Source organism: Bos taurus, chromosome 27, assembly GCF_002263795.3.
Source record: "Bos taurus isolate L1 Dominette 01449 registration number 42190680 breed Hereford chromosome 27, ARS-UCD2.0, whole genome shotgun sequence".
Classification (NCBI taxonomy): Eukaryota; Metazoa; Chordata; class Mammalia; order Artiodactyla; family Bovidae; genus Bos; species Bos taurus.
In genome coordinates, this window is record NC_037354.1 from 21,774,703 (window position 1) to 21,788,391 (window position 13,689).

The 13,689-nt window shown below is 40.4% G+C and overlaps 1 protein-coding gene across 1 annotated transcript; it reads left to right on the forward strand.

Annotated features, from left to right (window-relative positions):
• The first annotated feature begins 6,225 nt into the window (after positions 1 to 6,225).
• On the forward strand, positions 6,226 to 13,148 carry LOC515227 (putative methyltransferase NSUN5C). Its single transcript, XM_002698688.6, is given in 4 exon segments — positions 6,226 to 6,377; positions 8,015 to 8,072; positions 12,056 to 12,850; positions 12,853 to 13,148. Coding segments are annotated over 4 exon segments (1,161 nt in total). The 3' UTR covers positions 13,009 to 13,148.
• Positions 13,149 to 13,689: the final 541 nt, after the last annotated feature.

Consider the following 13,689-nt stretch of genomic DNA (forward strand, 5'->3'; position numbering starts at 1 on the left):
GCATTTTTGTATTTTAAAAATCCTGGTTAAAAAACAAACAGTTTACAATTTAAAAACTCACTATTTAAAAAATGAGTTGAAAAAATGTCAAAATTGTAAGTAGGTTTCTACATAAATACTGGAAAAAAATTCTAGAAAACTGCATGTTTATTGTAGGTTTTGTTCAGTGAAGAAAAAAAAAATGTTTTCTAAACAGTTTAGAGTTGCTGTCGGGTAGCTGTTGAAAGTTCCCTTTTTGAAATAAAAAAGAACAAACACAGCACAAGTTATTAAGTGATGAAGTGGATATGATTGAATAGTCTGTGAAAAGACCTCTTAGTGTTATGGGAAAGTATCTTTACCTAATAGAAATGTTAGCACTTCCTGGGCTCATTTATTGTTTGGGAGTGCACCAAAGTTGACTTCATTCCTATCAGATATCAAGGTCAATACTATTATTTTCGGTTAAATCCTATGGCGTTCTCATTGAACGTTAAGTAAAAGTCACCTTGTTTCACTGTAGCTACCATGGTGATACTAAGAAGGTGGAAAAGTCTAAAACTGAAGCCTTTAAAAAGGTTTGTTTATTTTACTGTATCTGATACAGAACAGCATTAACTTCCAAATTGAGACTTAGGGTGGTCTGAAGACTGGGAATCCAACTCATATGTAAATAAACACTCTTCCGTAAATATCAGAACGGTGCCCTCCTCAGAAAGACGCTCTTCACAAAGAGCATTGAAAGCATTAGATAAGGGAAAATGTTTTGTATTGTTTAAAACAGAGTAGAAAAATATGCTGGAGGACAGGAGTCTACAGGATCAGTTGGAAATATTTATCCCTACAAAAAAGTCAGGTATTTTGGGAAAAGAACCTAAGAATAGAATATAATTGCATCAGACTTGCATGCTGTTAGTGGATAAACTAGATGACCTAAAGCTCTTTTCACATCAGTTGTCATTTCTTGTAAGATTCTTTTGTTTATAAAAATGGCAAGAGCAGAGTTTCCTGTCATTGTTTTCAATGATTTTATTCTATGAGTGAGAAATAACTATCCAAAAAGTGTTTGTAGGAGGAATTTAGAAGGGCTTCTAAACACCCCCTCCCAACATACAATCCTCCTTTTTCAGTCAAGAATGTGGCAAAGTACTATGTCAGAAGGGTCTGGAGGTTCCTACCTACCATTTGCTGGAATGTCAGATTTAATGTGGTCTGGCTGTCTTTCTCTTGAGAGGTTCAACTCTCCTTTTTTTTTTTTTTTTTAAAACAGTTATATAATCTCATTAATTTTCCCCAAATCCCTGTGAGCTATGATACTGGTATTATTCTCTTAAAAGTGAAAGAATTTGAGGCAGAATGACTGATGATGAAGTGGGAAAGAAAAAAAAAAATGCTTATGCAACCTCAGACAATTGGTGTGGACACTCAATTAAGGAAACTCAACTTGCTCTTCTTTTTGAATGAGTCCCCTGGTGCTATCTCCAGTCTGTTTTAAAGGTCTCTGGAAATCCAGAGAAGCAAGCAATAACTGGAGATGTAGGTCGGCTCAGGAAAGAAAATGTTATTTACATGATTTCTTTCTCCATATTTCTGTGAAGCTCTTTCTTCTTCCTAAATTTTAGCATGCTATAATTTATAGAGACGAGGTAAAGACCAAACAGGAATTTGTAGATGGGCAGTATAGATAGGCAACTGGAGGGTTACCTATTTTCAGAAAAATTGGTTTTTAGTCTTGTTTTAGAGATAGAACAACTGAAGCTCAGAAGGAGATACCTTTCTTTCCTGGATCCCTAGTTTTACTGGATAGCATTTCATACGGAGGGAAGACATATGAGCTGAAGCCTAGATTAGGAAAAATGAAAAGAGAGGAAAGGAGTATAAGATTCAAAATAGAGTGACTGAAATTCTATTAGGAAACTTTTTCCTATTTTTACTGAAATTCATTTTAACAAATGATAGCTACTACTATTCATTATGTCACAGGCACTATGTTAAGAGCTTTACCCATATCAACTCATGTAATCTGCTTAAATTCCAGGAGGTAGCCATTGTAATTTCCCCCCACTTTACAGATGAGACAACTGAGGGACATGAAACTATGCATCTTGCCTGAGGCTGAATGTGGAGCTACTTAGGCAACCTGACTCCAGGGCTTGCACTCTTAATGACTATGACATCTCTTTAACTCTCAAAGATTATTTCTCTATATTGCAATTAATATTGCTTCTAGTTCTGTGAGCAATGCACCAAAAAACACTGTGATACTTTCTCTGACAGCTCACAGGTTAAAGTATAACTTGGCAGAAATCAAAGGCATTCTCTGGGTGGTATCACCGATGTGGTTAGACTCGACCACTCCACGTGAACCACAGAGAAGAGGATCCAAAAGCATCTTGCCTGTGGCAAATCAGCAGCTGTGATAATTTAATGGGGAAAGATTTTATCAACTATTTGGGCTTCTGGGACATAACGTGAGATGGATATAGATAGATGGATAGACAGATAAATGAAAAATAGGTAAATCGATTTTGTCCCCCAAATTTATTTGGCAGGCATTCACATGAAAGCTCAAATCTTTCTATGCTGAGTGAAAATGCTTTCTTTTATCCATTCACCATTTTCTGAGCCAACTGTCCTTGGTTCAGACGAAACAGTATTTGAACAAAACAATAGGGCACCGCTTGCTCCTGGAGCCCCACAGATGTGTGGGGGCCACTTCTACTGGGAGAGGGAGTCAGAGGGCTGAAGGGTCCACCCACTTGGCCGCTCCTGCTAAGGGACTGAAAGGCATCTTTGTATATTGTCTGTATACAAGTATACTGTATACAAGTATACTTTTTATACTGATCCCCCACTGTCTTTGTGTTCATGGTTCCTGGGGGTCTCGTGGAGTTGCTTCTACTCTTGTGGGCTCTACTTTCTGGAGTCTTATTACAGGCATCTTACTGTTTTCCTCTTTATTACTCTCTGCTCTTAGTATTGTGTGTAGTTCAGGTGCTTTCTGGGCCCCAGAAATTTAACTATTATAACTATTTTTTAAAACTATCTTTAAATTATTTTCAGGATTTTGTGCTGAGGAAAGAGAACTCAGTATGCACTAGTTTCTCATATTAAAAGTGTAACCTGGTATCTTCACTATTGAAAAATATTTTTGAAAAATCTGACTTTGACACTGTGTTCAGACCCTGAAATGTTTTCCTTGAAATTTGTGTGTGTTAGTCAGTCAGTTGTGTCCCAATCTTTGTGAACCCATGGACTATAGCCCTCCAGGCTCCTTTGTTCATGGAATTCTCCAAGTGAGATTACTGGAGTGGGTTGCCATTCCCTTCTCTAGAGAGTCTTCTAGAGAAGACTCTAGAACTCAGGGATCAAACCTGGGTCTCCTGCAATGCAGGCAGATTATTTACCAACTGATTCACCAGGGAAGCCCTTGGAATCTATCAGGGTACTTTCTTTTTCACCCTTTGAATTGGTCACAAGAAATTTGAAGTCAATCTTGAGTACAATACATGACTAAATGGAATAAAAACATTTTGGGCAAAATACAAAGTTAACGAGTGGCATGGCTTGTATAGTCATGAAACCAATATTGTTTTTGAAGGCAGAGTTAATGCTCAGCATATCAGAATCCTCTCTTATTTATCTGCTCATTTATTATATTTTTTTAATAAGCATTTTATTATGTGCCAAATATTTGCATGCATTCTTTAAGCATGCATGTTCCCTGATCATTTTGGAAAAATATTGCAATTGAATGTAAAATCCCAAACAGAGAGTCTTTATGTGTTCATAATGTTTACAGAGTACTTCTATCTGCCAGAAGCACCTGCATTCAAGGATAGTTTTTAGTTGCAATATTATCTCCAGACAGAATACACTGAGACATTTGTATTAACCTATTATTAACAAACTTACTTTCACAAAGCTATAATGAAATGATATACTTTGTAATTCCAAGACATTTTTCTTAATGCTACCAAAATCTTCAACCACATTTAGATTACAAGAATTATATAAATTTTGCTTCTTTGAAGTTGTCTCAGCTAAACATTAAACTGTTAAATTACTTATCCGTGATGTCCAGTTGTTAAGTTGTGACTGTAGAGCTTCTTCTTTTATCTCTCACAGAATCTTTACTGGTGGGTTTGACAAATGCAGAGCTAAGACCTCAAGAGTTTCTATTCCATTTTTCTCAAGTGCTAAAATGGCATTTGTGGCCCTAATAGCCTGAAAATTCTGATAGCTGAGTTTTCTGCAGGAAAAAAATTATTCTGCTAAAAATGTTCCCTATCTCACATGCTAGATATGGAATCCAGATGTACAGTACATGCAATAAATAAAGTAGTGTCTTAATAAGTTGATATTTAAGGACATTATTTCTAAAGATACTGTCTTCTAAGAAAGTTTTATAAAGAATATTCTCACTCATATTTCAAGTGATTTGCTAATAGAATTATGCATATATGTATGAATATGTTATGTGTGTATAGTGTTTATATAAACTGTGATTAATTAGCTCTGTACTAGAGTTTAATATGTAAACATTTTACTCCTATTTTCACTATGGTTTGCTACAGAAAGTTGTTTAAAATATACATTAATTGGCTTTCTGTGATAATTTTGTACAAGTTTTCTTTTACACTGTTAACAAAACAGCTTACTCTTGATAAATGACTTACTCTTTATTTGATAAAGAATGACCTAAAAATAATAATGTACAGTTTTAACCACCTACCCATGGCGAAAAATTGAAAGGAAAGAAGTTCAATCTTAATCGTCAATATAATAAGTAGAGTTAAACAATGCCGAAATCAAAGAAATTATTTAGAAAAGTCACATCTTATATGCACTTTCAGAGTAAAAACAGAACAAACAAAAACATTTAGTAGCCAATCTGGACAAGCACAGTAATTCCCTACTTTGCTAGTTCAGGTTTAAGATTCAGCAATCTCTTAACTTTCAAATAATTCTTAAATGTTGTACTTTAAAATCTCCAAGGACACTTCCAAGGATACATTTACATTCAACCACTCAAATTCATGGTTTCAATGTAAATTTGAAGTTACTAATCTATTTCATAATATTTGCAACAATTTGAAGATCAATTTTTATCTTGTTCTTGGCTTGCATTATTTTTAATTTGCTTATGATATTAAACATTTACAGATAGTATTGCTAGCCAAAGGCCAATAGTGTAAATGGGGTATTTCTCTTATTTCAGTGCAGCTATTAACCTATGGCCAACTTTAGCGAACATTTCCAAGGAGCTGTATGTAACAGAAAGTATTACTTGGATTCTTTCTTTTCCCTAGTGTTCGTGGACAGTGTCAAGATGTGCAGGGGTTTTGACACTCAGTTACTAGATTTTCTTAATTTGCATCGAAAGAGCACCCTTTTCTCAATACAAGACCTCCATTCCCCATGGGGGCTGAGATAGACTCTTCCGGAATAACGGAATGGCACCTTTTACCATTTAGAGTCAGAGAGAAGGACATAGAGCAAGGAGAGAGTGCAGTGCTCGTGGGGACAGCCTGTCTCCTCGCCTTCCCTCCTGGTGGTGGCGGGGGTCGGGGGTGGGGGTCCAGGGGCGTCCGGGGGTAGGGGTGATGAGAGGATGAGAGACGCAATCACCTGGTTTTCTTCCCTCAAGTTAAGGGATTGAGGCATCAAAGAATTATTCTTCAAGGGATATGTCGTCATCCCTGCTGGAAAGCTGCTCAGCCCCAAGGCTGCTGGTTTGCCTCTGCTGGAGGAGTGACAGATGCAGAGAGATGGCACAGCGGGACGCCCAGTCAGAGAGGAACGAAAGGACTACCCTTGAGTTCTCAGGCTCTGAGGCAGGTGGAAGGTGGCTTCTGCTTGTGACACAGGCCCCAGCATGATGAAATCGGGGGCTGGAATTCTGCATGGGAACACTATAGGAAGGGAATACTATTTTGCATGGGAACACTATAAGCCCACCTGGGACTTCCCAGGTGGCACTAGTGATGAAGAATCCCGCCTGCCAAGGCAGGAGAGGCAAGATACGCAGGTTCAGTCCCTCGCTTGGGCGGGAAGATCCCCTGGAGTAGGAAGTGGCAACTATTCCAGTATTCTCTACTCCAGTATCCGAGGGTTAGGGTTAGGGTTAGGAAAATTCCATGGACAGAGGACCCTGGCAGGCAACAGTCCATGGGGCCACAAAGGCAGGACATGACTGAGCGACTAAGCACTGTAGGATGAGAAGGACACTGCCCCCTCAAAAGAATGGGCCGCCCAAAGAGGGTCAGCCTGAGACCTCCTGGGCACTCTCAAGATCTGGGGATGCTGATGAAGATTGAGTCCCTGGCTGGACAACAGGGCCTCTTGAGTCCCCTGCTCTTCCTCAATGGACACGAATTAATCAAAGGGACAGCGATGTAACCATGGACAGTCTCCCAAGGAGAAATCTCTCTGCTCCAATGCCACATGGGTGAGTGCAGGGAAGAGTGTGTGTGAGGGGTGGGGTGAAGGCGGAAGAGCAGACCAAGAAAAGAACTTTGCTTTAAATCTCACAAGCTTGAGATTTTTATATAAAAGAAGCAAAATCTTTAAAGCTAAAAATGAGAAACATTTAAGAAGTGGATTGATTTGTCTCTAAGGAAGTTCAATACCCAGGGAAAGAGAGAATAAAACCAAAGTGGTAACGATTGTTAAAAAAATAAAAATAAAAAACCTACTCCAAATCATGTAGTTATTTTCAAGCGTAGACTGCTAAAGCTGAGAGGCTCTTAGAGACAACACCCTTCTCCTCTTTGAATGACTGCCCCATAGTATCTGCTCAATAGATATTGCTGAACACATGAATCCTCCTAATTTACCAACAAATTAAGTATTTTCTCTAAATTCAGTTAGTAGGATGTGTCAGAATAAACACTGGAGCCATAATACTTGATTTTCAATTCAGTACTTCCCTGGTGGCTCTGAGGGTAAAGCGTCTGCCTATAATGCGGGAGACCTGGGTTCAATGCCTGGGTTGGGAAGATCCCCTGGAGAAGGCAATGGCAACCCACTCCAGTACTCTTGCCTGGAAAACCCCATGGACTGAGAAGCCTGGTAGGCTACAGTCCATGGGGCCACAAAGAGTCAGACACGACTGAGCAACTTCACTTTGCTTACAATTAAGTTGTATCAAAATTTGGATATAAACACTGTTTAACTTACTTTTTCGATCTGAATGAAAATTCTACTTTAAAGACTTAAACTGTGACAATTTTTTAAATGACAGAGTCTTCTGGACTTTGTTTTTCAATCATTGTTAACTTGCATGGTTTAGTTAGAAAAACCCGGGGACCAAATATGTATATTTGTATACATATTTGTATTGTATATTATACAATAGTATAATTCTGAAGAAAATCCTGTGTGTTGTTCAGGGCTTCTCTGACCCCCTGGCTTGTGTATGATCAATGTCTTCTTAAGAAATAACCATCAGTTAACATGACAATGTGAAGATATAGAAATTTTTGGATGGTTCATGTTTAGAAACGTTAGTTAGCATTAAGAGTTCCTAAATGTCCATCACAGAACCTCGATCAAATTCAAAGCTTACAGAGTGCAAAATAACTTTTCATTATATGGGGGGAATAGTTTTGCAGTTCCTTGTTATGTTTTTGAAGAAAGGTAAGTAAACATATTAAGTAAATGGGACTTAAGTATCATCCTGTCGGTGAAGAGAACAAGTTGGGAAGACAACAATATAACCGAACAGTCCTTGATGATATTAGCAAAAATATATTTGCCAAGCCAAACTTTCAGGGCCCTAGAGATACTGATGATGAATGATTAATTGACACGTCAAAATATTGCCTTCTGCACTTGCATTTTTGCAGAAAACCACATCCATGGACACTACAAACCCCTTATATGGATACTGACAAACCCCTTATATGTATCCAGCAAAACAAATGGTGTGATATGTCTGTCATGATCGTGGCTACTACCCACTTTCTTAGTCCTAGAAGGAGTTCATGATATGGCAAATTTGAAATGATGGCATATTGTGTGATCTCCTTAGCATGCCTTCTGCTGATAACAACCTGTGCAGAGGTCTACATGCTGTTCTCCTTGCAACGGTGAGTCGATTGCAGTTGTAGCAAAGGTTATACCATGGATAGTTAACAATATAAATGATGCATACACTTATGAATTTTATAGATTCAATTCTACCTTTTAGGAAGCATACAAATAAAATTAAAGTGATAATAAATTTCAGTAATAGATGATTTTGACAATTTTAACCAATTTGCTAGAATGATTTAATTGCAAATGTCCCCAAGGCCATTCTCAAAGCTATATTATGTAAGAGGATGGAGGAAATTTTTCCAATATAAAAAATATATTTTCTTGTAAATGGAAACCCTCAGAAGGAAGAGTCGATTTAAAAAATAAATTTCTAGAACATATAATACAAAATCAAATTTCATGCAATTTGTTCTCATGACTGATTTAAATACTTAGAGTTCCAATCCAGCCACTTTATTTATGAGCCTTCTGCTCTATGGAAACCCCAGGAGAGAGCAGATGTTATTTGGGAAAAAAGGCAAAGACAAAGCTTTCTCCAGCCATATGAAATTCCTTCAAATAAAATTTTGGTCTAGTTCTCTCATTCCTATTTCTTCCAACTTTAAATGTATAGCATTAGGAATGGCATCACTGCTCGTTGTGTGTCTGACACGAGTATCTGAGGACCTTTCCCTTGGAGAATAGGTTTCAAGCATTTATCAAAAAGTTGGAGAAGGAAATGGCAACCCACTCCAGTGTTCTTGCCTGGAGAATCCCAGGGACGGGGGAGCCTGGTGGGCTGCTATCTATGGGGTCGCACAGAGTCGGACACGACTGAAGCAACGCAGCAGCAGCAGCAGCAGCAGCAGCGAGTGAATAATGAAATGTTAGCATTTACTCTGTGCCATATATTTTATTACTTGTGGCGCTTTACCTTTCAGGAAGCACAAGAGAAGTCAGAGATAAGTTGGTGGCAAATACATACGACTATTCACTATGAAAGCATCACTGTTGGGATGGTTATCAAGTACTTTCCAGGTGGAGAGCTGTGTGCTAAAGAGTAGACATGGTTTCATCACTACAAGAAGCTGTATCATCCAAAAAGCAATATAAGTAAGTTAAGTGGTAAGTGTCAGTCATTCATTCATGCCCAATTCTTTGTGACCCCATGGACTGTAGCCCACCAGGCTTCTCTGTCCATGGAATTCTCCAGGCGAGAATGCTGGAGTGGGTTGCCATTTTCTTCTCAAGGGGATCTTCCCAGCCCAGGGATTGAACCCCGGTCTTCTGCATTGCCAGCAAATTCTTTACTGTCTGAGCCACTAGGGAAGCCCCAATATAAGTAAATGGATCAGAAAATTAGTAACAGGTGATTGAGGGACTTCTTTGGCGGTCCAATGGTTAAGACTCAGTGCTTTCACTGCAGGGGGGCATGGGTTCCATCCCTGGGTGGAGAACTAAGTTCCCACATGCCACAAGGCATGGCCACATAATAATAATAATAATAAATTTAAAAAACTCTTTCAAAAAATAAAATAACAGATTATTGAAGTGTAGGTCTTATGAACAGACTGCATTGTTAGCTGAATCTATTCTGAAAGAAAGCAAGCATGTCCTCCCTTCATACCACAGTTGAGGGACAAAGCAAGGACTGATCTGAATAAGATACAGTTGCAACGATCTTTTGTCACTATGTACTGAATGAAGATAGCACGTAATGACAAATTCAACTTTAATGGTTTTAATCATTTGATTAGATATTTGAAAAACTGATATTGAGTACAGTTTACATAGCCAGCACTATGTTAGGTGCCAAGGATAGAATAATAAGGCTGACAAAGCTTAAAACCTAGTGTGTGAGATAGAAAAATAAGTAAATAAATAAATGGTAAAATGTCAGGTACTAAGAAGGGCTCTGCAGAGAAGTAACAGAACGTAATGAAGTAAACAGTGACCAGGAGGCAGCTTTAAGACTGAGTCGTCATGATCCTGAAACATGCTTAATTTGACACCTGAACAGTAGAGAGGACAGCGGTGAATGGGACTTCCTGGAGGACTGGATGGTGTGAAGATCCTAGAAAGTGAAAGTGAAGTCGCTCAGTTGTGTCTGACTCTTTGTGACCCCATGGACTGTAGCCTACTAGACTCCTCAGTCCATGGAATTTTTCAGACAAGAGTACTGGAGTGGGTTGCCATTTCCTTCTCCAGGGGATCTTCCTGACCCAGGGATCAAACCCGGGTCTCCCGCATTGCAGGCAGATGCTTTACCATCTGACCCACCAGGGAAGCCCAAAATTTAAAAAGGAGAGCTGATAATTGATATTTGGACACTTTGATCTGTATCAAACTCAGAGGTAGTTATTACTAACATCAGTTCATAATACTTACATAAAGGTCTAAGTTATTTGGTTTGTTTTGAGTAAGCAGGACTGTAAAGAAACAATTATTATACAGTATGTTCCCCAAGTGAAGCTCTTTGTCCTGGGTATGTTTATGTAATAGTGATAATATTCTTATATAAAAAAAATAAACCCCAACTTTTCATCAAAGATAGGTTTGGTATATGCTTAGTTCAGTCTGGTGAGATGCTGAAAAATGATTTCAAATTGCACCCATAAGATCCATAGTTATAAAATGTTTCTTTTTTTAAATCATGATCTCAGCTCTGAACTTTTTATATGTAAACAGGGAATGTCCAATTCTCAAGTCCATAATTTCCTATTTCTAATAAGGTCAAGGAACTTTGGTTTGAATTTTCAAAGTGACTTGTTACACTTTGCATTTTTACTGTTAACCTGTTTATTACACCTGCTAAAAATTAAGCAATGCCACTTTGATTTGTCTACATAATTTAAATAAGCTTACCCTCCTCACATTAGGCAAGGAAGTACTTCTCTATAGTTATTCATCATATTCAATATCATCAAAGGTAAGCTTTGCATCACAGCATACTGATATTTCAGTATATCCCAAACACTGTCAACTCAAGCTGAGTTGGTTGATGGCCAAGCCCCAGGCTCATTTGCTCTCCTTCTGCGTGGCTTGCTTGCTGAAGTGGGGGCAAAACCGTACAACAAATCCCTTGGAAACACCTAGTATGAAGGCAGGGAGTGTGAGTTGTAAGAATTGGATGAGGGGGTGAATGGTCATCAATGAGGCTGGGTGTGTCATCAAGGGAACCATCCCTGAGGATTATTCAGGATATGGTAAGGAGTTCTGATTTTATTATTAATTCAAAGGGATTCACTGCAGAGGTTTCATCCCAAGAGAAACGAATTTTGATTTAGGCTTTAAAAAGATTGTTTTGGCTGCTTTGAGAAGAATAGTTTGTTGGGGGGACGAGTGGAAACAGAACCAGAATTGGGATGCTATTGCCATAATCGAGTTGAAACGTGAGGGCAGAAGTAGAGATGTTGTTTTCAGTTGCAGAATAGTTACTAAGTGGGATCTGTGGATGAATTAGATGTGGGTGATACAGGGAGAAGAGGGAAGAGGTATTGAGGACGGTTCCTAGACTCTTGGCTTGAGCAGCTTGGGATGGCTGTACAAGTTGAGCATAACAGGGAATTCAGGGAAGGAGCAGGATCAAAGGGTGGATTTTGAAATGGAGATGACAGATATACAATTGAACATATAAGTAATGAAATGAAGAGGTGATGAAAGAGCTGGAGAAATAGCGTTGAGAGCCATGTCCAAATAGATGATACGCAAAGCCTTAGCATTGGATATTATTTAAAGTGAAAGTGATACAGGCAAGCAAAAGTGGCATAGGACCATGACCTGGGTCACTTCAACATTTAGCAGTTAAGTAGAAGTGGATGCAGCCGGCAAAGGAGTTGAGTAGAATCACCCCTTCTCTCTTCACTTTTTCCCAATTGCCTTGTGATATCACTTTGGGTCTTGGCCCAGGAGTGCGAAGGCCCTACTTCTAATTGCAACTTATCAAGGTTCAAGCTCACTCACAAGATCACCCCTCATGAATTTTCCACCATTTTCATAATGTTTTAGCTCTTGGTTTCTCTCCATTACTAATGGTTTTCATGTTATCTTCTAGTTTGTCTCCCCGCCTACTCTGGTCATGATCACAATGATCACATTTCTCCTGGATCCCTTGCTGCCAGAGTTGCTTGTGTTTCCTGCCCAAACAGATCTGCACGACCATCCACTGTACCAAGCTGGTCACCTCATCCTGCAAGACAAGGCAAGCTGTCTCCCGGCCATGCTGCTGGCTCCGCCCCCAGGGTCCCACGTCATTGATGCATGCGCTGCCCCAGGCAATAAGACCAGTCACCTGGCTGCTCTTCTCAAGAACCAAGGGAAGATCTTCGCCTTTGACCAGGATGCCAAGCGACTGGCGTCTATGGCTACCCTGCTGGCCCGGGCGGGGGTCTCCTGCTGCGAGCTGGCCGAGCAGGACTTCCTGGCGGTCTCGCCCTCGGACCAGCGTTATTGTCAGGTCCAGTACATCTTGCTGGATCCCTCCTGTAGCGGCTCTGGGATGCCCAGCAGGCAGCTGGAGGAGCCCAAGTCTTGCACGCCGAGCCCGGAGCGCCTGCGAGCACTGGCTGCCTTCCAGCAGCGGGCACTGAGCCACGCGCTCACGTTTCCCGCCCTGCGACGCCTCGTCTACTCCACGTGCTCTGTCTGCCAAGAAGAGAATGAAGACGTGGTGCGAGCCGCCTTGCAACAGAGCCCGGGGGCCTTCAGGCTGGCTCCCGTCCTCCCCTCCTGGCCGCACCGAGGCCTCAGTGCCTTTCCAGGCGCTGAACACTGCCTCCGGGCCTCCCCTGAGACCACGCTCACCGGTGGCTTCTTCATCGCGGTGCTTGAGCGGGTAGAGGAGCCGAGCTCCGGCTCACAAGCCAAAGCAGCAGCGTCAGAGCTGACGCCCAGCCCAGCCCCAAAGGGGAAGAAGAGGCGGCGGAAAGCGGCGGCTGCCCCTGGCACGTAGTGGGCGCAGAGCGCCGACTCCTCTCAGGCCCCAGATGGCAGTCTGGTCATGGCTAGAGGAAGAAGACCGGGAACCCTGTTCCTCCAGCTGGAGAGAGGACACTCCTCTGCTTTGGGTCCCCTTCCCTGGGCTGTGCTTTTGTGGGTGACGCACTGCTGCTCACAAAAATAAAACGCAGGACATGGTCTAAAAAAAAAAAAAAAAAAAAAAGGTATTGACCTTTATCAGAAATGGAGACTTCCTGACTCCCAGATTTCTCTTGTGCAGCCCTGGAGTCCTCAGCTTTGGATGAGTTTTATCACTTGATATCACTGTTCCTAAACTGATGAGCATCCCTGCAGTAATTCATAAAAGCATCTTGGAGCATCCATACCAATGCATGGTATCTGAACATAACTGATTAACTTGAGGTGTGAGCTCTGTCCATTTCTAGGCAGTGTTCTATTTCCGTCTTATCAGTTGTCAACACTACCAATCAATGTCATTTTCCAAAGATACATCCCACTGTTTTTTAGCTCCATCTCAATTACCTGTTCTCTCACTCTCAGAAGATATTGCTTCTGTTTTAATCTGATCATGACAACATTACTTCTGACTCTTATAACTTTATGTGTCTTCCATTCAAATCCTTCCATTCTTTTGGTATTCTTTCTTTTTGACCAGTTTCAACCCATGCACTTATATTTCCAATCTTTTATTTTTTCTTAGTAATGTGCTTTGTGAATGACTCTTGCAGA